Source organism: Parus major, chromosome 1A (genome assembly GCF_001522545.3).
Source record: "Parus major isolate Abel chromosome 1A, Parus_major1.1, whole genome shotgun sequence".
NCBI classification, from domain to species: Eukaryota; Metazoa; Chordata; class Aves; order Passeriformes; family Paridae; genus Parus; species Parus major.
The window spans coordinates 22,906,840-22,933,070 of record NC_031773.1 but is presented as its reverse complement, the minus strand read 5'-3'; the positions used below and the strand labels follow the sequence as shown (position 1 = coordinate 22,933,070).

Genomic DNA, 26,231 nt, shown 5'->3' with positions numbered 1-26,231 from the left:
CTTCCATCTTTTACAGCTGTGTGTGCAAGTTGATGGCGAACAAAACTAGGATCTTGGTTACTTCAAAACTGGAACACTTAAAGATTGCCGACAAGATATTAATCTTACATGAAGGGAGCTGCTATTTTTATGGAACATTTTCTGAACTTCAGGGTCAACGGCCAGACTTCAGCTCAGAGCTGATGGGATTTGATTCTTTTGATCAGTTCAGTGCAGAGAGAAGAAATTCAATCCTTACTGAGACTCTCCGACGATTTTCCATTGAAGGAGAAGGTATGGGATCACGCAATGAAATAAAGAAGCAATCTTTTAAACAGAAATCAGATTTTAATGACAAAAGGAAGAATTCCATAATTATTAATCCCCTTAATGCAAATAGGAAGTTCTCAGTAGTGCCGAAGAACGGGATGCAGGTCAATGGGATAGAGGATGGCCACAATGACGTGCCAGAGAGGAGGCTCTCGCTGGTACCTGACTTGGAGCAGGGGGACGTGGCTCTGCTGCGGACCGGCATGCTCAAGGCTGACCATCTGCTGCAAGGGCGGAGGAGGCAGTCGGTGCTGAACCTGATGACGAGCACCTCTGCCAACTACGGACCCAACTTTTCCAAAAAGGGAAGTACAACATTTCGGAAAATGTCTATGGTGCCTCAGACAAACCTGTCTTCTGAGATAGATATCTACACCAGGCGTGTGTCTCGAGACAGTGTCCTGGACATAACTGATGAAATCAGTGAAGAGGATTTGAAGGTGTGTGTTGATTTCAATTCATCTTGGGTTTGGTTATGGTGGTGGTTTAGTGTAATATACTCATCTGTTTTTCTACTTGACTATTTCCTTCCTAATGTAGCATTTCTCTGTGGAATATGTTTTTTGAATGCCTCTGAAAATTTTTAAACTCAAGTATTATCTTGAAATCATTGAAATCCTCACAAATTTATTTTGCTTTATTTTCTGTTCATTTTTGAGTGCTATCTGTGGGGAATTTCCATACAGAATTTACATCTCCTGCACTTTACCTTTCAGATTACTTATGATAAAATAGAATTTGAAACTATAACTTGGAAAAACATCGTTTTAAAGCATTTATGTAAAATTCCCCTTTGAAACATTAAGGCTCATAGGAAAAATAAAATGCATTTGAAGCACTAGCAGTTTTTAAAACTGTAATTTGATCAAATTTGATAAATTTGTCAGGCTGCTCTTCTCAGGACAGGAAAAATTTCTGGGGGAGTTTCTTAAACAGAAACAGATGTCCAAGGAAAATTTAAATTCATAATTTGCTGAAGCATTCACATTTTTTCATTTGAGCTCAACAGAAATAAAAAGCTCAAAGTGCTTACAAATTTACTCTAAAATCACAATAATAATTCTCCATTGAAAGAAAATAGCTGTTGATTAATAGTTTTAGAATCTGGTAATGCTGGACAAATCTCAGCTTCTCTCATTGTTATCTGAAAATTTCAAATAATCTCTTGATTGTATTTTCATAGCAAAGGTGACTCAACCAGTCAGTACCTTCCTCTGTAGCCATTATCAGCCAATTTAATGCTTCAGCTCAATTATTTGCCGTGAGTTATATAGCATTCTTGTGTCAGAAATGCTCATACAGAGATATTATTAGCATTCTTACTCTTATTCTACTGATTTTTTGACAGGAGTGCTTCAGTGATGATACTGAAAGCATGGGTACTGTGACTACATGGAATACCTATTTCAGATACGTTACTATCCACAAAAACTTGATTTTTGTTCTGATTTTATGTGTGATTGTCTTCTTAGTTGAGGTAAGAGTATCTGTGCTTGGTGTCATGTTGCAACAAATGATGTTTGTTCAAACTGTTCTTTGTGAAAATGCATAAAGCATCAAGACAAGCTCTTGCATGTATCGCTTATTGACAGCTACTGCCAAATAAAATTGCAGTGACTTTTCTACTGTTTAGATGAGCATTTCTTCACCAAAGTTAGTGGTTAGTGCAGAGTAGCAGAAGACTCATCTTTTCAAATTATCCAGGTTCTTTTCTGCTATGTGGTACCATAAATAAGAATTATTGCCCTATCAAGTCTCTTGTTCACAGGTGAATAATCTTCCATTTTTCATTAAAAATTATCTTTGCAGCACCTTGGGGACTTAACAACAATAATTGCCATATTTTTTTTTTTTTATGAGCACATACAATAATTCTGGAAAATTGCTTTGAAAAATGAGTTACTAGGTTTGCTCCTGGTGAAAGAAGAGTGGTGAGTAAGGCACAGTGCTGAATGCCTGTGGTGCAGTTAAAGATGGGTGTTCCTGCAGCATGCAGAGAAGACATTTTCCAAGGATGGTGTAAAACACTGGAACAAGTACTGAAGAATATCTGTCTGTTTGTGGACATTTGACTGCTTTTCATACACCAGAAATTACCTGCTTTTTTGTCTTGTCTCCGGATTTAGGAAAGACTTTTAGCATATAGAACCTCTTAATGTTCTCTTCCATAGTAAATATCCTAAGCCAAGTATTTTCCAAAGGGAATGAACATGTTTCATAGTGGGAAATCAATGAATTCGTATGTCGACTTATTTGACATACGGTGCCAATTTCTCTTGGTGTTTTTCAACATGAACTTAATGAAGAGAAGAATCCATTAGGAATATAGGACTGGTTTCTGGCAGATTACCATCAAAGGGTTTTTAGCAGTTTTGCAGTGAGATTCAAACACTGAGTATCGTCATAGCTGGAGAAAAATGTGACTGATGGTATTCTAAATTTACACTAATGTTATATTGCAGGTGATATAAGTTAGTTCTCTTGGACCAGGAATAAATCCGGGAGCTTAAATCTAGTTTAACATCCCAAATTTTTAAACCAAGTCCAGAAGCAAGAGAGTATTTAGATGCATTTCTCTTCTTATCATGTAAGTTTTATTTTAATGGTAGTGGAAAATGGCTATGTAAACAACAGCAAAGCTGAACATGGGTTCTAGAGGCAAAGGAAATTTTAATTTTAAGGTATATCAGATTTATCCCTATATAGTCAACATATATTTCTCATGCTGATTACAAATTTTTGCTTTTATTTTAGACTAAACCTTTTTTAAACAGTTCAGAAGCCTCATCTTCTAATTGAAAAAAAAACCCCACTTTTGAGAAAGTACGTTTCCATACAATTTAAACTTTCCAGTGTGACTATTGTTGAAGTAAAAGCCTCTCGGTAGATGAGTGGGCTGGAAGATATCCAACTGCAGCCCGGTCTTGAGTAAACCTCTGAAATGCCATGCCAAGTATTTATGTGTCCTGTGCTAACAGTTTGTACCCTTGCAACCTGAGACAATGAAGAGAGACTAGTGATGAACATCCAAGTAAATTGAAAGTGGTGTTTTTACACCCTCCAGATCTGGGTGAGACTAGTGTGGAAATTCTGGAGATGCCAAAGTGAGTCCACACAGGTCACCATAAATAGGACCAAAAATGCCTATTTCCTAGGTTTGCAAGGTTTATGTTGTGTAGCTTAATTAACCAGCTCAAAAGTGTCTCATGGATATAATACCCAAAGACTAGGGCTACTGAACTGCAGGAAGAGCAGTTTTAGAAGGAAACACAGAGAAAGGAATATTCTGTGACAATATTGCCATCATCTTCATGGCTGAAAAAATTCCTCTGTTGTGAGGAGTCAAGATGAGAACAGAATTCTGTTGGGAGATTTAAAAACATTATTGTGAAAGAAGCCTGATTCTTACAAATACTTAAATTCAGGACCACAGCCAATCTTGAGTTATTTACTGTAAGACCTGCAAAAGTTAGTGGCTCCCAAAGAGAAGACTTCAGTTATGTGTTGGGGTATTGCCACAATACATTTCTATACCAGTGGCATAAAAATATATGTGAAGAAAATGTAAAAACTCTTTCAACCCTTAGAAAAATGATGGGAACAGAGCAAACTAAAATGTGATAGACTGTATGAAGATCTCCAGTGTCTTGATGGACAGACAAGAATATATTACAGAATAAATTCTTGTTGAACGCTGAACCATCTCACAATAAAAAGGGTTTAATTTTACATTTAAAAAATATTGCAATAGATTATGTAGAAAATTATGTAAAACTAAGCAGCAAAGATATATCAGTCAAATGAATATACCAAATGTAGATATCAGCTAGCAAGGACAACAATGCAAAAATAATTATGTTAAAGATTTGACATTCTTATTTGAATAGATGCCTTTGAAGATACTGAGAGACTCTTCTAGGGTCATTAAAAATACTAATCTTTAAAACTTAAAATCTGTTAAGGCATACAGTTATCAGTAGGAAGGCATTAGCAAGCCTTTGTTAATAGTATGGTAAAAAAACAATACAAGAATATTTAGGCACTTGAGAGCATGATTGTAATACAAGTCTAAATGTAGCTTTCCTGGTGGGATGCACTAAATTGTTTCCGTGGAGAGAGAAGCAGATATTACAAGGTTTTTGCTTCAAGTAAGTTTGACTTCCACCCATTTGTTACGCTCCCTCTAAAAACAGGTATAAAGTCAATGAAAAAAGATGAGAGAGAAAAATTACATAAAGTGATAAGACAAAATCTGACTCAATTTTCTTTGGTCACAGGTATCTGCTTCTCTTGGTGGGGTATGGTTTCTTCAAAAGTAAGTATTGGTGATAATTTATTGAGAAACTGGGGCATACCTTTTATTATTTTTTCTATAAATAATGAATAAATTCAGCCAGAATTCTATCTGGATAGTCACTGTCTTATAGTCAACAAAACAGTTCATAGATGGATGGCCTAATAAATACTTTGTGTATACTCTGCTACTTCTGTAAGTGAGTGGTTTATGCCTTATTATTGAGTACACAAACAGCGTACACAAGATTTTCCTGGGTCAGATCACTCTAGGGATGCATGGACCTGATTATCTTCAATATACTGTGATTCAGAGGTGCAGGGGAAGACTTGCATAGGAACATTTTAAGAGAGCAGTTTCTGTAAGAAACTTTTTTCCCATTTGTAAAATTTCCTCTGCTCATCTATGAGGAATTCCCAGTAGTTACAGGCTCAGGAGTTGAAGGTTAAAACATACTGAGCAGTGGAAAAGCCAGTGGCTTTTCCTGGGTTAATGCTTTTAATCCCTGTTTTTGTCCTGCAGCAATGAGTCTGTATGTTAGAGTATAGAAGCATATGGTGATGTAGGTCTGACTGGAGCTGGAGTGATTTATGTTGATTTCTGTCTACATTAAGTCACTCAGGTTTTGATTTTTATAGTATACCTGAAGAATTTTACTTTCATAGGAATTCAGTTTTTTCAAGACTTAAACTATTTTTTCTGTTTAAAAGAATTGGGTGTATTTTCCCAGATTAAGTTAAGTTTGTCAGTGATTAAATAAGCAGTAGGTTTGCAAGAGACTACGAGAGCAATTAATAATTTATATTTCATACATACATAAAAATATTTTTAAAATTACTGGAAATATCTATAACTAACCATTAGCATAGTTTTAAAACAAATGGACACTGGAGTACTGTTTGGTTTAGTTTAGTAAATAAAAGAGGAAAAGCACACAGTTTCCAGTAATGCCTTTATTTTTAATTTCCATCACACAGGACAGCTTTGAAGGCAAATTCAACAGAGTCAGAAAACAGCACCTCTGACAAACCTCCTGTGATTGTCACTGACACTAGCAGCTACTACATCATTTACATCTATGTAGGTGTGGCAGATACCCTGCTTGCCATGGGAATCTTCAGAGGTTTGCCCCTTGTGCATACACTTATAACAGTGTCTAAAACTCTTCATCAAAAGATGGTGCATGCAGTTCTTCATGCACCTATGTCAACCTTCAACTCTTGGAAAGCAGGTAAATGAGATGGGAAGTGATTGACTCATCTATGCATTTAATTTCAATTGAATGGTTTTCATTCTGTTAAAGGACAGTGTTGCCTTCCATTTACATTTTCAGTCAAGTGGAATGTTAAAAGTTTGCCACATAAGGTAATTTGTGAATCCTTTAATGAAACTTGATTGCGCTTAAGTGTGACATATTTCAGTTGTCAATTGTGATTCTGAAATATCACCCTGTAAGAAAGAAAATTGGAGAAAATAAACTGTTAACTGTTCTAGGCAATAAAAGTAGAATAACTTCTAAAGAATAGACTTTGTCAGAAGCTGCAATAGAAAAGATATTGTCAGCTATGTGGTGAGTGACAAGGAATCAGATGTGGATGATAAATAGTGCTTTTTTATGAATAGTCCTACTAAAATGGCATAAAACATCAGTTAATGTGAATGATGGTATGCATATTCAAATTTAGGAGTTGATATAAAGCTCATTATATAACTGGTGCAACAATTTCCATCTCCCATTGTACATGAAATTCCTATCTTTTATGCTTCTTACTGATAAGTACTAGATTACAGGAGATGCTGCTAAATGATGATACAACAATGGGCTTCTCCTTCATTTTCCCTTATCTTCTTAACTTTGTTGTTACATGATATTTAATACAATAATTCTACTCAGAAATTAAGAAACAGGTTACAAACCCATGCAAATGCTGATGTGCAAATTACCTGTGTATGACAGGGCCCGCTGAACAAGGGGTACTGATCTTATGCTTTGTGCCTCTGTTTCTTCCCCTTTTAATTTTTTGGGGTTTTTTTAATTATATTTTCCTGGCTTTTTTTTCCGAAGAGCTGAAACAGAAGTTGTGTAGCCAAATTTCTCCAGGGGGACAAAAACTGTAGCTCCACTAAACTGTAATGGAATTGCTTGTACTTGAGAAGATCTTGTATTTAATATTATGTATTCAGAAAAAGTTGTACTTTTTGTTAAAGTAATAAATGGGGGATTTGGGGGGTAGTAAAATGTTAGACTTATTTTTTTCTTAATCCATAGGTGGTATGCTTAACAGATTTTCAAAAGATACAGCAGTACTGGATGACTTACTGCCTCTTACAGTATTTGACTTCATTCAGGTTTGTAGAATAAAAGTTGTAACTTTTTCTGTCTTATAGCAATGTGATTTTTCATCTGTACATCTTGCAAAAAAAATCATATTATTTTTTTCAATCTACGTATCTACATAACTGCTTATCCTGTAGGTCAACTTTGTTGCTTCATTTTTGAGTACTTGTCTCTATGTGTACTTATCTCCACTGTTTATGCAAATCACTCTTACTACTCAGGCTCAGAAATATTTTTGCCCTGCAGACCCCTACAGGACAAGTATCCCTGCTGCTGCCCAGATTCAACTGTAAGTCATAAAGGGCATTCCTAATTCTTTCTGTTATCATGGCTCAAGTTTAATGGTTTTTAATGCTATTCTTTGATTGCATCCAGTCACTTTTTTCATCACTTCCCCTCCTTAAGCTCTTCTGTTCCCAGTTTGCTACCATCACCCTTAGTTTATTTCTCTTCTGTTGAATATATTCTTGATTTTTCTGTTCCTTTATTGTCCATGGAAATGCCAGCTTTTCCTTATATTGAACTGGTTCCCAGAACATTTTAAAAACAGAAGCAAATCTTCCCTGGTGCTCCTGCTCCTCTTCGCATTATTGAGGTGATATACAGGCCCAACTTAATCAACCCAAACACTCTCCATCTATGAGTTTGCCTGCTTTATGATCCCTATCAACATGATGATCTGATAAAGACAGAGTTTCTTTCCCTATATCTTTGTGAGTAATTGATAACTTTGACTCATGGCTTCAGAAGGGCCAGTGCAGCTTGACATGAAGAAGACTTGACTTCATGTCCTGGTGATGCCATGAGGACTTGCTGAATGAGTAAACATGGGCATTGGGTCTCTCTGAATCAACAGTATAATCTTCAGTGTGACTTTCTGATACAACCATTTTGTTTCTGATATTTTGGATCTACCATGGGGATGTTATTCCAGAAGCATGGTAATTAGTCTGTCTCTACATTTCAAACTTTCTACAAGAAACTGACTAGTTTCATGTTTTCAAGAAGAAGAAAAATCCCAATATTTGGCTTTTCTATTCTGATGCCTTTCAGAGGTTTAACTATACCCTGTTGTCCCATAGATTCACCTCTCTCTCCTCAGTCTCAACTGCAGAGGCTTCTAGACATGCATCATAAGCTGCCTTGTCTTTCCAGGTTCTTCTGCTGAAGAACATTGAACCTAGCCACTGTCTTGAATAATTTTAACAGTCATTCCTTCACAATCAAATTCTAACAGTCATTCCTTCACAATCAAATTTTTCTTTCTCTATAGATTCAGACTTCCATGGACTCTGTTACTTAACAAAGTCAGATTACTCTGAAAGATACAGAGAAATTATAAGTAGGACTTTTTCCTTCTGATGATTGTTGAAGAGTCACAGAATGTGGAGGGGTTGTGTGGACCTAGGACCTGTAAGCCCTCCAACCCCTCTGTTCAAAGCAAGTTCAACTAGAGGAGGTTGCTCAAGGATGAGCTGGGTTTTGGGTATTTCCAAGTTCTCTGAGTAATGTGTTCCAGTGTTTGACTTTTCTCCATGCTAGAAGTGCTTTTTCTTATGTTTAAATGGAATTTTGTGCATTTCAGCTTGTGCCCATTACCTCTTATCTTCCCAGCCATTGAAAAGAATTTGGCTCGAGCACATATGGTCCATAAGAAATACCTACTAGTATTTATATAAACAGAATATATTCTTAATGATATAAATAATAACAAACTGCATATACAGAAACTTTTATAATTTATATTAGTATAATAAATACCAGTAGATAGTTACACAAAGTGATGAGATACCCCTAAGCCTTCTCTTAAGGCTAAACCCAGTTCTAAAAACCAGTTCTAATTTCCTAGAGATCCTCCATGTGAGATGCTGCTGGCACATACTGCTTGTCCCTAAGGTTTAATATAGTCTCACTCAAAAGTTCATAGTGAACTCACTGAACATTTATGCCTGTGATCACGACAGTTTTCCCCTATATGTTGAGCTCCTGTTGGTTAAGCAAACTGGCTGTTGCAGTCACTGCCACCCTGAACGCTTGCTGAGTTGCTTTCTTCACTGTCACCTGCATTTTCCCAACTGGGAAACAGTGGAACATGTCTCCCCATCTGGCCTCTGTCCCAGGGCTGAAAGCTCAGCATCTGGGGCACTGAAATGGACTGCAGGAGCTCTCTACTGCTATTTCTCAACTATATGCCAATACATTTAGCTTGTGGTTTAGATTTTTGTTTCTGTCTTTTTAGAGAAAACATAATCTTCTGTCTGACTTTAGGCTTACTTTGGAGTTTATGAGATAACACAGATTTTCATATTCAACTTTTTAGTGAAATAACTGTGGGACCAGCAGTTAGGACAATATGACATCATGATGACCTTTACAAAATTTGAGTAAATGACAGAAACGGGAATTATAACAGTCACTGAGTGACTAATCTCAAGTAATGTGAGAACTGTATAACTTGGCTCAATATCACTTGAATAGCTCATTTGCTTCTTAACAATTAGAGTGAGATACAAGTGTTACTAATTTCCGCAGTTTGAAGTAATGAGTAAACACAAATCCATTCTTGCGTTGCTGCAGACCAGTGCTAAACAGCCTGCACAAGAGTAACCCACATGTATCATTGCTCTTTAAGAGAAGTGAGGAAAATAATGAAAGAACTCATAGGACCACAAAATTGTTTGAGCTGGAAGGAACATTAAAGATAATCTAGTTCCAATCCCCCTGCACAGGCAAGGACACTTTCCATGAGATCAGGTTTCTCAGAGCCCCTTTCAACCTGGCCTTGAACATTTCCAGGAGTGGGGCATCCACAACTTCTCTGGGCAGCCTGTTCCAATGCCTCACCACCCTCACAGTAAAGAATTTCTTCCTAATATCTAATCTAAACCTGCTCTATTTCAGTTCAAAGCCATTCCTCCTTTAGCTAGTTCAGCTGTAATGTATTTTCTTTTTTCATATGTGATGCTGATGCTGCATTTCTCAGATTTCTGATGAAAAATAAAAAGTGGTAGGAAACTTAGAATGTGCTTACCTGTTCATGAAAGACCTCTAACTTGGAATTTAAATCCTTCCTTGAATTTATTTGAACGTAGTAGCAAAAGCACCCACTACAGGTTTCTTCTTAATGTGAAATTAGTTTTGCTTTCTATCTGTTTCTTTGCTGACTGGTCATTTGCAGTGATGTTTCAATGAAATGTTCATAATTTTGTCCAAATTGTCCATTTGCAGTTGGTTTACGCTGGTAAGTTTGCAGCTTGAAGAAGTTGTTTAGTGTTAGAATACCCTCATACAAAGAACTTTGCTATTCTATGTACACTGGTATACTTGATTTTCTTTAGATTTAGACATGAGACAAAAACAGTCTACCTGCTTAAGTCTCCTACAGAGTAAAGATCAAGACCAGATTTAGCTAAATCTGTCTGGAGCTATTGAGGATGAGGTCTTAAAATGGTAATAGTCTCTAGTGGGTTAAAATAGATTAACTCTGAAACAATTTTGCTCCTTTTATCATCTGACACCTTTAAACACCTTTTTGTTTCTCCTGAAACTGCTAATTTGTCATACCCCAAGTTCTTGTACAACTTATTTCCTGTGTTCTGATCAGGACAAGCAGTAGTGTTAGTTTCATATATGAGTTACAGTCCCTTGAGCTAGCAAAGAAGGACAGCTTCTCACTTTTTCTGATCCTCAGCAAGACTGCTTTGCCCAGAATCTGCAGGAGGAGACTGTCACTCAGCTCCTGTCAGTCTTGCACACCTAGTCCAGACAAGACAGGGACAACAGCAGTCGGTTTGGTAGGTGGCTGCAGCTATTGCAAGTGTCGTTCTTACAATTTTAAGTGGAGAGTGAGTGCCTAGCTGCTATTGTTTTTGTGTGGCTTCGTATTTTAGAAGCCTGCAATACTGATTGTACTAGGGAAAACATTTCTTCCATCTATAAAAAAAGATGGCAGGTTATTGCAACAGGTTGTGGATCTGGTCCAAGTTATTCATTATCTTTTCATGGAGGTTTGTTCTCAGCTGCAAATCTTAGGTTAGCACTTCATGTTTGTAGAAACAGCACATAGTTGCCATAGGAAGGAGATTCATCACCAATCTCTAGTCTATAAAATGACAAGTTTGCTATATCAATAGTATTTTTCTTTCATTCTACAGTTAATACTGATTGTGATTGGCGCTATAACAGTAGTCTCAATATTAGAGCCCTACATCTTCCTGGCATCAGTGCCTGTGATAGCAGCCTTTATTCTGTTAAGGGCATACTTCCTCCACACTTCTCAACAGCTGAAACAACTGGAATCTGAAGGTAGGAGCAGAAAAAAATGGTAGACTTTTAAATCCACAACAAATCAATTGAGAAGTGATTCACCCTTTCTCCTCATTTTTGCCTCTGCTCTTGCAAGATGACATTGTCTTTGGGAGCAGAACACATATCTCCTTAAAGCCAGGGGTGTTCTGACCCAGCCAATACTGAGTGCTCTGCTGCCAAAGAGCAATAAAAAGGCCTTTAAAATATGGGCTTTACCACCACTGCAGCTGAAAACAAATAAAGTCTTGACATACAGTTTCTTGAGAGTAAATGTAATTTAAAAAATTGTGGTCAGACTTGGTATGTACCCTTTGAGTTTTCTTCTTTGTAAGAAAAATTTTCAATGGATATATCTTGATCACAAAGAGCTCTTATTTCTGAATAAGTTATTTGATTTAATTTCCTTCCTCTCCCCCCCATTAAGAGACTAAAATGTTCTAAGTAAAATTGAAAACCTCATTTGGAAGTGTGAATTTGCAGACCATGTACTGCTGCCTGGCTTTGCAGCAAACTGGCAGATCGTCAGCAAATCAGTCCTGAATCTTAAACAGTAGTGATCCTCTTCCCTTTTACTTAAGTGTAATTCTGGAGCTCCTCAATCTAAATTTAAATTTCTTTGATGTTCACAGGGATCCAGCACTGGCTTACCACTTTTTATGTAATGCAAGATCTGCTTAAAATTACCATGTCAGTGCAGTTGAATCTGGAGCATTAAAGTACTCTGCCTATGCTAAGAAAGCTTCATATAATGGAGTTATCAAAACTGTAGGAATTCATTTTGGCTGGAGAGGAGCAGACTTTCTCTTGTGGCATCCTACAGAGGGCCAGGATCTTCCCCAAGTAGATATGAGACAAGTAGTTATGTGATAACTATGATGAATTATTTTGATCCCTTCCTGCCAGTACACTGAATGCAATTTCAACCCATTCTTGCAAAGACTGTTGTTGTATATCCTTTGTTAGGATTTCTTCAGTCATGTACTTTGAAAACATGTGTAAATTACACACTGGCAGTACTTACACTGCTGTGAGGTAGAGCATGGGGGGCTGTTTGCATTGTATCAAAGGCATTTGCTCATGCATGTTTATGTTCTAATTTAAACACTTTACAGCTCGGAGTCCAATTTTCACCCATCTTGTCACAAGCCTAAAAGGGCTGTGGACACTGAGAGCCTTTGGGCGGCAGCCGTATTTTGAGACCTTGTTTCACAAAGCTCTGAACCTACACACGGCAAACTGGTTCCTCTACCTGTCAACACTGCGCTGGTTCCAGATGAGGATAGAAATTATTTTTGTTGTCTTTTTTGTTGCTGTGGCATTTATCTCTATCATAACTACAGGTATGGTAACTTTACCCCAAAAATGAAATGGAAGTGTGCTGCTTCTTTTTAACAGCTCAGCTTTAAAAAAATTCAGAAAGAAATAAACTGATGCGGAATTTAGCATACATTGGAGTCATTGATTTAAGTATGTCATAAGAGTAAACACAATTTAATTAAAATATAAATAGCACCATTATTACCAGCAGTCTGATATTGTAGAGGACTCATTAAAGGGATTAATCAGAAAATGATAAATAAAGGGACAAAACTTTAATTTTCTTGATAGTAAATTGCTGTAAAATTATCTCATGAGTTTGAAACTGCATTACTGTTCCGAGAAGCTTGGATGTTGATCACACCTGTGCAGCTCAAAGGTTTTTAGTAAATAGAAGTTAATGTTCCTCTCACTTGCAAATGGGTAAGACATGAAATGTTTTAATATCCTTTTAAAGTCCACACCATTGGGAGAAATTTTCATCTAGTTATTTAATTCGCAACCCACTGACCCATTTTTCTGTGTGAAATTTTGCAAATTCTATCCATAATCCCCTGAAAAATGACTCACCACTCCTAGTAAGCACAATATATGAATGAAAATCACACTATATCTTACTTGTACTTGAAGTGGTGCCCAAGACTTCCCAGGTGTAGCCAGCCTCAAACAAGCAAAAATTAGGAGTGTGATTTCCCAAAAATATTAATAATTAATTTCAGTGGAAAAATTCAGCTAGAGATTACTTCAAATACGGTTTTTTATTCACTGTGCTTTTGTTATGTTTGGACATGGTTCTACCTCTCCGAGTACCTCTCTAACTTTGTGTGCAGGATCTATCTCTATGCAGTTTCAGTACTATGGTTGCTGATTAACAAGAGTTTGATGATTTTATGGAGGAGATTTTTAAATCTAAAAATACTCAAATTTCTCTCAGCCATACTTTAGTGTTAAAAAGGAGTTAAATAAGAGCTTGCAATTTATCAAATATTGTATAGTTTATGAAATGCTATCCTCTGTTTTCTGTAGAAGGAGCTCTAGCTCTCCTCACAAAAGAAGACACCACACATACTTTGGTATGAAAATAGGCACTTACTTTTGTTACTAAGGAGATTTCTAGTTCCCCTTCAATTCATGGGAAACAATGTTCTCTGCTGCCCTTCTCATTTCTCACTGTGTCCTTAGTAGTTTGGGTTTTTTAGGAAAATACTTTCTTGTGTTAGCTGTCCTGGATGTTTTACTGGAGAAAAGGAGTTAGAAACACTTTTAAAAATATTAAAATTTTTCATCTTTCTCCATTATAATCCTTACTGTTATAATAGGCCCTTGGAGCAACACTAAATTTCTTTTCTTAATCTATCAGTTTTCATGAGGAATATGTTGCTTTTATATTTATTTATATAATGAGATGTCTATTAAAAAAACAGGAGGAGGTTTATTGAAGAAAACTATATAAAGAATGGAGAAATCATAGAAAGGCATTTGCCTTAAATTCTCAATTCCATTTAACACATGGTGAGGTTAAAAATCAACAGTGTGGTATATTAAATGCTTGTATTGTATTGTATGAAGTCATAAAGGAAAATCCCTGGGAAATCCCATTGTTACAGCTGACAATTAAAGCTAAAAAATTTACACCTGCATCTTTGTAAAACACTAAGGAGAACATCCTCTATTTGTCAAAGAAATGAAAATGTAAGCCATTTTGAATTTTAAAGTTGTTAGCTGTGTGTAGTGTTTTAGTTAGATAAGAGTAATTTCACAGATTCACGAGTGGTGGAAAAAGGAAAGTCAAATCAAGATTGCAGAGACCTGATTCTCTTTACAGGTTAAGTACCAAGATTTAACTTTTTCTTCTTCCAAGCAAGATTAGGGTTTCTAGTCAGGTGTTTAACTATGATTTAGCTTAGTCCTTTTCATGATTAACAAACCCATGTTTTCTCCATGAAATGAAAGAGGAGAGAGTATGAATATGCATTTTAAGATATACATGCTAATTTTATGTTTTCTAATGGCTTTTTATTTACATAGAAATGGCATGTGTTTTTCTCTCCACAGGTGATGGACCGGGTACAGCTGGAATTATTCTTACTTTAGCTATGAACATCATGGGAACCTTGCAGTGGGCAGTAAACTCAAGCATAGATGTTGATAGTTTGGTAAGGAAAAATGCACAGTGCTGAGCTTTCTTTTGAGGAATTGTCTTGTTGATTATGGTTGTGCAGTGAATTCTCTTCAGAGCTGAATATTAAACAGGTGTGTCAGAAAAGTTTCTCTCATACCTTTGATAGCAAACTACTGGTTTTGGGATGTCAAAAACTGAGTTTTTCCATGATCAGAAGTTTTTCTGGCCTGGAATAGGCAACAGCAAACACTTGCATTTGAGGATTCAGATTGCAGATGTAGAAGTGATAGGAAAACCTTGAAAAGGCTTGGGGTTATTTTGTTATATTTCCTGTATTTATATATATAATATTCCTTCCTTGGTGTCGTGGTTTAAAACCAATAACTAAGAAAATTACTTATTTCTTGCTGTGAGATATGGATTAGAATAAGGGCAAAACAGGCATAAAACTTAAAAGGAATAAAGAAAGTTTATTGACAAACAACAAGAATAAGAACACCAGAATAAACTTCTAGAAAAACCTTTTCATCCCTTATCTATTTACTATTCTCTCGTTCACATGACAACAGAGACAAAAACTTTGGAACTTTGGTGGTTAAAACAGTCCCAATTCTTGCTACAGTCTTTTCACTTGTCTTTGTAGAGAAACAGAAGTTTCTTCCTGTTAATTTATGGAGTTTCTCACACGAAAACTATTTTTGTTATAGTTTTCCATTGCCCTGATATCAGCTGCCCAGAGCTGCTGTTATCAGAGCCCACCCCTCCCATTTTCACATCACTCTGAGATGTGTATGGGTCATGAGTCGAGGGATAGTATTTTTAAAGATGAGTATTCAAAGGTAAAAAAAAAGTCTTCTTCATCTGCTTCTGTGAGCTTCACTAGACAACAGTTTTCTCACTGCCTTTCAAGGCTTCAAATCTCTCAGCACTTCACTATACTATAAACTCAAGTTTACACTTTGAATACTTTATTCCTCCCTGGATACTTATCATGAATTAAAGGAGTTTTTTCCAGGACTTCATTGTCCATCTCCATAGTTTAACAGAAAGACATTTCAGCTAAATTAAAGCATCTTCTTAATTCTCTACCTTTCTTGAAGTTTCTTTTCTTTCTTGTCACTGGTAGTTTATAAAGTCTCTTTTCATGTTGATCATTCTCCTTTTCTCTCCCTGGATAAAAAGATTAATCCGCAAGTCTCATCTGGGTAATGAAAGAGTTAAAATCTTGCCCAGGCTGTTGTAGGTAGTTCTGTGGCCTCGGCTGGTGCAGGAACTGGAGCCGTCTGTGATGGAGAGTTCCTCATGGCTGCTCTGGAGAGTGTGGTCACCGTCTCTGCTTGCTGCAGGCTCAGAGCCCCTCTCCTTCTTCACTCGGCAGTTTCTGGTGAATTCCATCACGGCAAAACCTGCAGCCAAGCCAGGAACCGGCCCGGCCCAGACAGGGCTTGGGACAAGCCCCCCGCAGGCCCCATCTCCCAGCCGGGAGACGCAGCAGGCCCAGCCCGGCCCCCGCCCGGCCGCCTGGCCGGGCAGGGAGCGAGAGGCCGGAACTTTGCTACCTTTCACCGCCAGGAAACAAAGAGAACTCCGAGAGCTCTGGTTTTACACTTTAAGGTAGGGTTCACAAGTTGATCCCACTTTTCAATGGCCTAAACTGCTGTCAATTCTTGGAAATGACTGATAATTGGTCAGGAGGAAGAACTCCCATCAGCCATCAGCACTTCTAACTTCCCCTCTTTCCTCAGCTTTGCTTTAAAGGTAAAGCTACCCCATGACACTTGGTCTACTTAGCTTTGCATAGCAGATCACAATAGATATTTTTGAGTTCCTTTTACCTATTGTCAGTAGTGATTTAAAAATCTGTCCTTGACTTTCCTGGCAGTCTTTTTCTGGTTTTATGTAAAATACCCTCAAATTGCAGTCGTACATAATTTTAATAGGTAAGACTGGCTTTAGAGTATTTCACAAGGTCAGCTTCTCATCACCTATTTGTTGAGATATGTGAAGCAGACAGGAAACTCATAAAAGAATATGTTTGTTCTTACACTTTTCATCATACATTAGCTTAGATGCACGGACTTCACTCATTCTAGGATCTTAGACAGAATTTGTGTAACAAAATACTGCAGTCTTATAAACCAAAAAAAAATTCTGAGAAAAAAGATCTCACACATCCTGTCTTACCTGCTCTGAACCCTAAATTAGCTTCTTGAGCCAACTATTTCAGTATTGAAAAACAAAAAAAAATTCCAGAAAATTCCAGAGTCCCTTAAATCCTGACTAATTGAAATTAATTGTCATATTAAAAAAAACATAATTGTGGCAGATGGTGACAGTGAAGCAATATTTACAAGTCTAACATTATTTTTTTTAAAAAAAGAATTTATTTAACTAGATGCATCCTGAGGGAAAGCATTAAGAGCCTCAGAAGAAGGAATTAACCACTTAGAGCACCTAATCTCTTGTTTGCACATGTGACTGCTGGTAGTTGAGAAAGCTGATGACCATTCAGCAGTGTTTCCTATCCACCAAACATTTTATGCTAGCTCCTCCTTTGCTTTGTTATGAACAGCCTGTCTTGAAGAGCAAGCACTTTGTGAAAGGGCTTCATCAACTGCAAGACCTGCTGAACAGTAGTTACATGACAAAAAACGAAGTAAAATGGGATGTTGGTAAATCACAGAAGTTTTAGGGTTGGGAGGGACCTCTGGAGATCCTCTTGTCCAACTCCCCTGACGAAGCAGGGTCACCTCTAGAGCACACAGGAACTCCCCACAGGTGGGGTTTCAATGTTTCCAGAGATAGAGAGAGACTACAATCTCTCTGGGCAGCCTGTCATCCTCAATGTGAAAAAGTTCTTACGTTGAGGTGAAACTTTTTATGTTTTAGTTTATAGCCATTGTTTCTTGTTCTGTCACTGGGCACCACTGAGAAGAGCCTGGTACCATCCGAAACCTGCTTTGAGCTCTTTATATGGATTAATGTCATCCCCTGTCAGTGCTCTCTAGACTGAACAGGCCCAGCTGCTGCAGCCTCTCCTCATAAAAGAGATGCTCTGGACCCCAAATGAACTCTGTGACCCTCCACTGAACCCTCTCTTTGTCTTTCTTGTTCTGAGCAGCCCAGAACTCAACACAGCGTTCCAGATGTCGCCTCACTAGGGCCGAGCAGAGGGGCAGGATTGTCTCCCTTGACCTGCTGGCCATACCCTTCCCAAGGCACCCCAGGTCACCACTGGTCCTCCTGGCCTCAAGGACACATTGCCAGGTCATAGTCAGTTTGTCATCCACCAAGACTCCCTGGTCCTCCTCTGCAAACCTGCTCTCTAGTAGGTCAGCCCCCCAAAACAAAAACAAAAATAGCCATGTTCCTTCACTTGGCTCTCATTTGTGAACTCCATCCCCTGTAAGGCAGAATGTAGTCACTTTAAGTATGAAAATCTGTATACAAATCATGTGTGCATATTACATGGCTTAATACAAACTGAAGGTGTTTCACAAGAGCAACAGAAAGTCTTACTGTAGGATTCAGAGGGTGCTGGACACAATAGTGCTTTAATAAAGAAGCACTTCCCTTTTCTTAAAGTACAGCCATGTTAAAATGTTAGTAACAACAAGAAAGTGACTCCCTTTCCCTTGGAAAGGAAGTCTCAAGTTGCTCTAGACATTTCTGAGTACTTTTGCCCTGTGTTAAGACAAAGGACTGTGCTGGAGCAATGGTTATGTTATGTGTTATGTTTTATTATTGATAGCCTTCTAAGGTCCATCAGGTTACAGTGGATCCTCTGGACATCTTTTAGCAGTGGATAACTGCCCACCCTCATTACATGAATTTTTAGACTTCCCAGATGAGAAATTAATAAATATTGCTGGCAAGATGGTTGTCTTGACATTCAAAAGTCGTTCCTGTGCACAAGCAGATAAAAAGAGCTTAATGGTGTCAAGATAATAAAAATGCTTCATTGGGTGATACAGATGTATTTATCATTTCCTACTCTGTAGTCTCTGCATTTAGCACTTCCCTCTTCAAAGTACTTTACAATTATTTGGCTAAAGATGTTTTGCAAAGGGTTGCCTGACTTAGTAGTCTATTTAGTTATAGTCTCTTTTTCTCTCTAGAGGTAGTTTAAAGCTCCCCACGGGACCAAATTGACTAGAACTGGCACATCTCCCCATGTCTCCAGTTACAGATACACACACACCCCTCTAGTTGACATCACTCTTGCCTTTCCTTGAGCAGCTGTGATATCTGTGTTTACAAGCCTGCAGACAAGCATGCCTGAGTGAATAGCACATTTGTAGGTAGCAGTCTTTAGTTGTCATATAAGCTGGAGTTTTCTGTAAGTGGTTGAAAGCCATGTCCAAAGGACTAGCTGGCCAAACAGATGGGTAGGTGGCAAATTTGACTTTATTCCACACAATCTCCTTCATGAGCTTTCCATGACACTGGCACACAGATTGAAGAATCATAGAGTTCCTAGGTTGGTTTTTATTTCTACATACACAGATATTGTCTTTGAAACAATTTTTGTTGAACAGGTTTGACTTTAAATTAAAAATCCCTATTGTCTCTTAATACCCCACAATGGTAATGGTAATGGTTTTGGCATTTCATTCTCTACAGCCCTGATATTTTGTCTGCTCTGCCTTTATTTAAAAACAAACAAAAAACCCAAACAACCCCCAAACCCTCTTTTCCCCCTCAGAAACACACATGGTCACTCCAACAGCTAGCTGTTGTTTCATTTAAAGCTAGGAATTAGGCTAGCTTTATTGTTTCAATTTGATAATTTCTGCTAATACCCTTTCAGCTGGTTTTCAGTCTTTTTTTATACTTCTAGGCAGTCTTGTAGTGTCCCAAATTGTTTTTTCCCCTTCATAAGGAAATAGAAAATAATTTTTTCAGTAAGTGCTGCTTTCACAGATAAGCGTTAGCTAGTCCCAGTGGACTATTTAAATGCTTTCTAACCTCTTCTTTCACTGATGTATATCCTGCAGTAGCAGTGCTTTAATGGTGAAGGACAGTTCCTTTTTTCAGGGAAAGAGACAATGCCATGCTTTTACTGTTGCCAAGATTACTTATATAAGGAGATATAAAAAGAATCCCCCAAAGAGATATTAAAACCCCACTTGCTAAACGTCACAGTGCCCAACCCTGTACATCAGGGATGCTGAAGAATTAAAGCAATACAGGGTAGGGAAAAAGACTAAATTTAAAAATACAGCTGTGAAAAATAATGGTGCTTTTACAGATGATTTTTTATGCTTTTATATTCCCATACCTTTAACCTCCTTTAACCTGTTCAATTGATTTTTTTTTAAAAAAAAATCTAGGATATGATCTTATTATTGTTTTTACTACTGTTGGCAGAAAAGCTGAGAACACTGTTAATTTCCAAAGTTTAAATTTAAGTAGAGTAAATACTTGACTGTAAAATCTGCATCAGAATGGCTGTCCTCAGAGTGGAGTTTTGGTCTTCTGGAAGGAAACATAATGAAGAAAAAATCTTTAGAACATTCTCTTTTCTGCCTGCCTGCACAGCAGTGTGATAAAGAGAAAAAAAATCAGTAAAAGTTTTAAATGAACCAAGTATTTAATTTTTGCAGTTCAGAAGAGAAGTGTACATCCTATAAGTGCACCCAATATGTAACAGCAGATGATGTGGAACCTTGGTAGAACCATATGTTCTGCCTACCGAGCCAGCTTTGGCTCAATGACTTAATGCACAGGATTTTTTACAACATGAACTATTGGACCAATCCCCCACAGGATCTCCCAGCTGCACTTTCCAAGCAGTTTGTTTGTGAGGAGGTGATGTCTGGCAACACAACCATTGAATATTGTCTGTGTCTGGTCTGAAGAGAGTGCCTGCTCTCTTTTTAGCAGAAGATAACACAGAGCCTGATTAAATTATCTCTATTATCTTACTTGTAAAAGAATTACTTCTTCCACCTTCTGGAAATATGAATTAGATAATTATGTTATGAATTCTCCTTCAAAGTTAAGAAGAGTTTAAGTGATATTAATGAGAAAATAAATTAAAGAATTTGCAGTGCTACTAAAATTTCAGCAAAATACAATTAGGCAAGGCTAAAAATAGTGTACTATGCTATAGATTTAGGGATGAAAATAGTAAATATACTCCTTTATTCAAAAGCACAAGTTAAAGAACATGAATATAGCTGGCACAGTGCTGATGGGAAAAATGGATAAGAAACTTGCTGTCACCTATCCTATACCTGTCATTATGGATGACAGAACATTTCTACCTGTGAAAGGAAGAATGGATATTTTTGTAAAATGTTCCTGACGTGCTACATTCTGCCCAGATTTAAATCATAGTTCAAGCTATAGAACAAGGAATTCAGAATTGATTTTAAAATTATTATACTGTCTAAAATATGTGCATACATAACTGATAAGTCTGTCAGGGGAGCTAGGACATTGAGATTAAATTTTCTTTTATATAGAAAGGCTGTTCATCCAGCTGGCTTCACAGCAGACATTAGACAGCGTGTTGTGGTCTGGCCTCTTGGGCAGTTATGGGGAATCTCTGCCTGTACAAACATTCACAGCTCTTGATGAAGCCAAGACCTTGAAGAAATACCTTTGTTTCTAAAATGGCTATGTTTCTATAAAGCTAAGAATTATGAAAACAAAGGTACTATCAAATACCAATCAAAATAACTGCATGGTGCTCATTGTGGGATTTACTGTTGACAGTCAGATGGGGAGAGAACTATCAGCCTGATCTGAGGTCCTGTTTGTGACATCAAAAAGAGCTGGCATATATACATGGACATGATGATGACCATGCTTTTCTGTCTTGCACAGTGGTTGAGATGGAAATAAGAATTGATAAGCTTGTGTGTTAGCTTTTTAGATCTTCTGTCACAATTGTGTTTCAAGATGCTGAGATATAAGCTATCATCCCAGTATTCCCTTGCATTTACTTCCACATAGAAAATCTACCCAACAGTATTTCAGTGGGATTGAGGTGCAAAAATGAATTGCACCTAATACATCAAGTAGAAGAACTTTTCAGAAAGAATATAAAAGCAGTTAAACAAAGATGTACAAAGGGTTTTCCATGATAGCACTAAACAGAAATATATTTTTGAAAATACAGATTAGAGAACAAATGATGTTTTCAAGAACAAGTTTTGTAAAACAAGGAATCTAATTAATTAATTAGTTGGACAGGGACACTTAAGTACCTGAATGTAAAGGGAAGTCACGTCTTCTACAAGTAAGGAGCTGAAACCTATTTCTTGAACAGGAGGGAAATAGGACATTTTGAAGGCTCTAGGACTGTAGAACATGAACTTCATTCTCTGACAGTATGTTAGGAATTACAGCATCTACAGAATGGATTTTAATGTTAACCTAAACCAGCTATGCGTTGGAGGACAAGAAGCAGATAGAGAAGCTTGACAAAATCAAAGTTAGGCTTGCAAATGGCTCAAAAGCTGGATAAATACTTGATCCTAATTTTCACTGAAAAGGCAGTGTTTAATCTGTGGAATTAAAAGTGGAGCAGAAGGTAGAAATGGGATTTATAATATCTGAGGTGGGAATTACATGGAAACCAGCTAGAATCCTGGTTTCCCTAAATTGTACAGTTTATGGAGGGACACATGCCTGTGACCCCCTGTGAGTCAGTCCATCTAAAATCAGAACCTTCAGCTAGGGGTGATTTGGTTCTGCAGCTGGACATTTCACTTACACCTGTGAAACCAGACTGCAACAATGCCATCCATACCAGGTAGAGCAGACCTCGCACCCAAGTGTTCAGGAAGAACTGGCTGAGAGGCTGGAAATCATAAAATGGCCACTTCAAATAAATAAAACAAGCTGGCAGTGGTGGTGACACGTGACAAAATAACAACTGTCAATTTTTGTTGAGAAGGATAAACGAGAAGTCACTGATACCACCACCAGTTTGGCAGTGTGGTAGCACTGTCTTTAGAAACTATTTTCTATAGCTAAAAATGTGATGCATACAAGTTGGAGTCACTTAGATTTACTGACATTAGAGTTGCACCACTGTATCCTCAGAACTGTGTCTGATGATTTATTTTCCAGACAATAGTAATGTAATAGATCACATTTACCTTCAGGAAAGGACTGTGGCTCTGTTTCAGGAATTAAATAAATGAAGGATATCAGGATTATTACAAGAACTGTAAAGTGTTAATGAGTTAGTCAGAAAGGAAATGGCATTAAGCTGTATTATGTATTAACCTGTAGGGAGGCTACTCAACAAAGATTAGATTGCTGACTGAGCTAATTTTAATCTTTTTAAAATGCTCTCAACAGAATAAAAAAAGTTGTTGAAGAAATCTTCCAATGGCACAAAGCTGAAAGGCAGTGTTGGCATAAAGAATCCTGGGAGTTTAAATGTATTAGGTGACCTCAAATGGCAGGTATTAAATAGATTCCACTAACGAAAGTGCAAAGTCTTGGATTTAGAGATGACTAAGAATAACCTCAGTGGTAAGTGAGGATCTTGGTTAGAAATGACTAAAATGGAGGAAAGCTTGGCTGAACACCCCTCAGTCAAAGGCTGACTATAAGATGTGACTGAAAAAAATAGTGTATGATCCTAGGATGTGTTAATGCAGATATTCCTAATATAGAATAGGGAATTAGCAATGCATTTGTATAATGTCCTGGTAAAACATCATCCAAAATGCTGCATACATTCTGGTCAGACAGGAAAGCTTGTTTTGAACTGGGGAGTTTGGAGAAGGAGAACATGGATTAAGAAAGAGGCTTAAACCTGGATTTTCTTTAGTCCTGGAGAACAAAGGGTGATCGGATCTAAGGTGTCCCTCCATAAATGAATGGGGAAAGCAGCTAGTAAAAGGAGTTCTTTAGAATTTAAAATTAATAGAGTTATAACAGCAAAGTTATCCATAAAGCAGAAAATGTTTTCTGGCCACCTAAGCAGTGAAGCTGTAGTGAAGGAAATGAATTATTTATTGACCCTTGATCCATTAAAAAAATAAGATCAAGACGCTCCTTTCTAGCCCCATGTTCCTTTGAAACTGCACTAAGACTGCTAGTAGCAACTTCTGTCTGATGTTCATGAACTACAGGACTTTATTATTTTACCTAATATATATAATTACTGATCCAAAATTCACTATTTCTCCAAAATTCACTATTTCACCAAAATCCACGATCATGGAACTTCCTACTAATTTTTTTTTTTTAAATTATAATTTCTCATAAATGCTCAACTGTTACTGTTTAATGATTGTTCTTTTTTTTACTTTATGCTACTGTTTTCCATTTTTCAAATCCAATGAAGTCTACTGATCTTTGGTGATCAGTCATTATTCAAAGAACTTCAGGTTTTGGGCAATCCCATACCTTCCTGAAGAGTTTAAGTGACCCATGTTGTTTTTATAATTATTCTTTGTCTTCCTAGATACAAGTCATCACTTTTCAAAATTGAATTTTTAAGATAGAAAGAGTTACTATTGTCCATTTAAAAAGGAATCAAGAACCACATGTTGGACCAATGTCAGAAGTACAAGTGCAATGGAATCTAGAGCTCTAGAGGAGAAGTAGCATGCCTTTGAAGATTATATCATAGTATAGGTGTCTTGGTTTAAGACAATTTAAAAAGGTGGACACTTTAAAATTAGTTACCTCCCCTTACTTTCAACCAATCTCTTTCCACCAATAAGGAATGAGTAGGTAGATTTAAATGAAAAAATAACAGTGAAAAATAACAAGTGAGACAGCAACAGGAAGAAAAAAAACCCAGTAAATAAGCACTAGCCTCTGCCTTTAGAAATGCTGCTGGGAGCAAGAGGGACTTGGCTTGGGTGCCTTGACCTTTTCAAGGGACTGGCATCTCCCAAGTGCCCTGTAATTCCAGTTCCAGCCACACTAGGTCTTAAAGAGACATTAAGAGTTTTTGGATACAGATAAGTATGGAACACAATAAAGTTGTGGGTTACTCGTGACAGTAGCTTACACAGAAAAAAGACTCAAGTTCTGTCTAGGAATTGGGAATTATTTTATTTCATTTGTGTTGCTAGTTTAGTATGAATTACAATTAGAATATTGCTTGTTTTGATTTGTAGATGAGGTCCGTCGGACGAATATTTAAATTCATTGACATGCCAACAGAAGAGACAAAAAGCATTAAGCCACAGAAGAATAATCAGTTTTCAGATGCCCTTGTAATTGAAAACAGGCATGTGAAGGAAGAGAAGAACTGGCCATCGGGGGGCCAAATGACTGTGAAAGACCTTACAGCCAAATACGGTGAAGGAGGAGCTGCTGTACTAGAAAACATTTCCTTTTCAATAAGTTCAGGGCAGAGGGTAAGACACTGTTTTGTTGTGCTTTTTCTAACTTCTATTAAGCTTAGATTAAGTAGAGAATTGTCACAAACCTATTCAATGACTTAAAGGGATTTTGAGTCTGGTAAGGTTTTCTAAATGAAATTGTTGCAAGACAAAATATCTTCTAAACTAACTGAAGAACAGAAATGACTTTGGATAAAATACACATGCAACAGTTTTCCAAGCTGTGTTCTGGTGCCTGAGATTCTGCTGCTGTGGAGAGGGAAGGTTGCTGGTGAATGCAGGTGCTGGGGACAGCCTGACCCGGTGGGGCAGGGCACAGAAGAATACTGGCTGCTGTGCCAAGGGTAATGCACCGCTGGCTCCCGCGGCCGGAGGGTGGAGGTGCCGTCTCACCCATTCCATGAGGGCTCTACGCCACCCTGAATTATTACAGACCGTAAACAGCTCCATTCTTTAGAGGGCTGACAAACCTCTGATTAATCTTTGTGCGTGTTTGGGGTTGTGTTTAAGAGAGGGCTTTAGTTTCAGGACAGCATTTAGGTAGAAGTTTAACACTTGGCTTCAAGTTCATGCTAAAGACCCATGCTTGCTGGAATGGGAAGAAAGGCTTGTGATTTCCTGAGCTGAAGCCTTATGGAGAAAGAGATTTTAACTGTCCCACATTAATGAGAAAGGTTCAGTGGCAGCTCCCTGGCCTCGACACGAGGCACATATTCACTTTTAATTTGGATAGCACCAGTCTCTGCCAGGTTTGGTAGGTTTGTCTTGGTTTACATGAACTGAGTGTTTAATCCACTAAGTTTGAGGGCACCAAAACTTTGAACTCAGGCTTTCCACTCTGCCTTTGAAAGAGAGACACCTGTGATTCCTGGAACGTGAAGATGCAGGTGCTGTTGCAGGCTGGTGGATTTACTTCCTGGAAAATCCCTTGAAGCAGTGGAATATGGAAAATGAAAGACATTTTTGTACTCTACAAAGAAGGGATAGAGCAGTAAATACAGAAGTCCTTCTCTCAAGGACTCTGATTCAAGTTCAGTGATGAACCCTGGACTCAGATGCTCCTTAAACTGGAGAGAATTTGCTTCTCCTGCATAGGTAGTACACCAAGAAGGAAACAAAGGAGTTTTCCCTCTGCTGAGGGATGGAATTACCACTTAATGGCTGCCCAGAAATTAAAGTGTATTATCAAACACGTCTTGAAGACTTACAGGCTTG

The 26,231-nt window shown here is 37.6% G+C and overlaps 1 protein-coding gene across 2 annotated transcripts in view; it reads left to right on the top strand.

Moving 5' to 3' along the window:
- CFTR (CF transmembrane conductance regulator) overlaps positions 1 to 26,231 on the top strand; it is an 88,185-nt gene that overhangs the window by 48,147 nt on the left and 13,807 nt on the right. The window contains exons 14-22 of one of the 2 annotated variants that reach the window (XM_015629190.3): positions 17 to 749; positions 1,658 to 1,786; positions 4,587 to 4,624; positions 5,581 to 5,834; positions 6,873 to 6,952; positions 11,096 to 11,246; positions 12,362 to 12,589; positions 14,622 to 14,722; positions 24,789 to 25,031. In XM_015629190.3, the coding sequence (XP_015484676.1) occupies positions 17 to 749; positions 1,658 to 1,786; positions 4,587 to 4,624; positions 5,581 to 5,834; positions 6,873 to 6,952; positions 11,096 to 11,246; positions 12,362 to 12,589; positions 14,622 to 14,722; positions 24,789 to 25,031 (1,957 nt within the window). The remainder of the gene's footprint in view (positions 1 to 16; positions 750 to 1,657; positions 1,787 to 4,586; positions 4,625 to 5,580; positions 5,835 to 6,872; positions 6,953 to 11,095; positions 11,247 to 12,361; positions 12,590 to 14,621; positions 14,723 to 24,788; positions 25,032 to 26,231) is intronic. The other variant, XM_015629191.3, reaches the window with a different exon arrangement.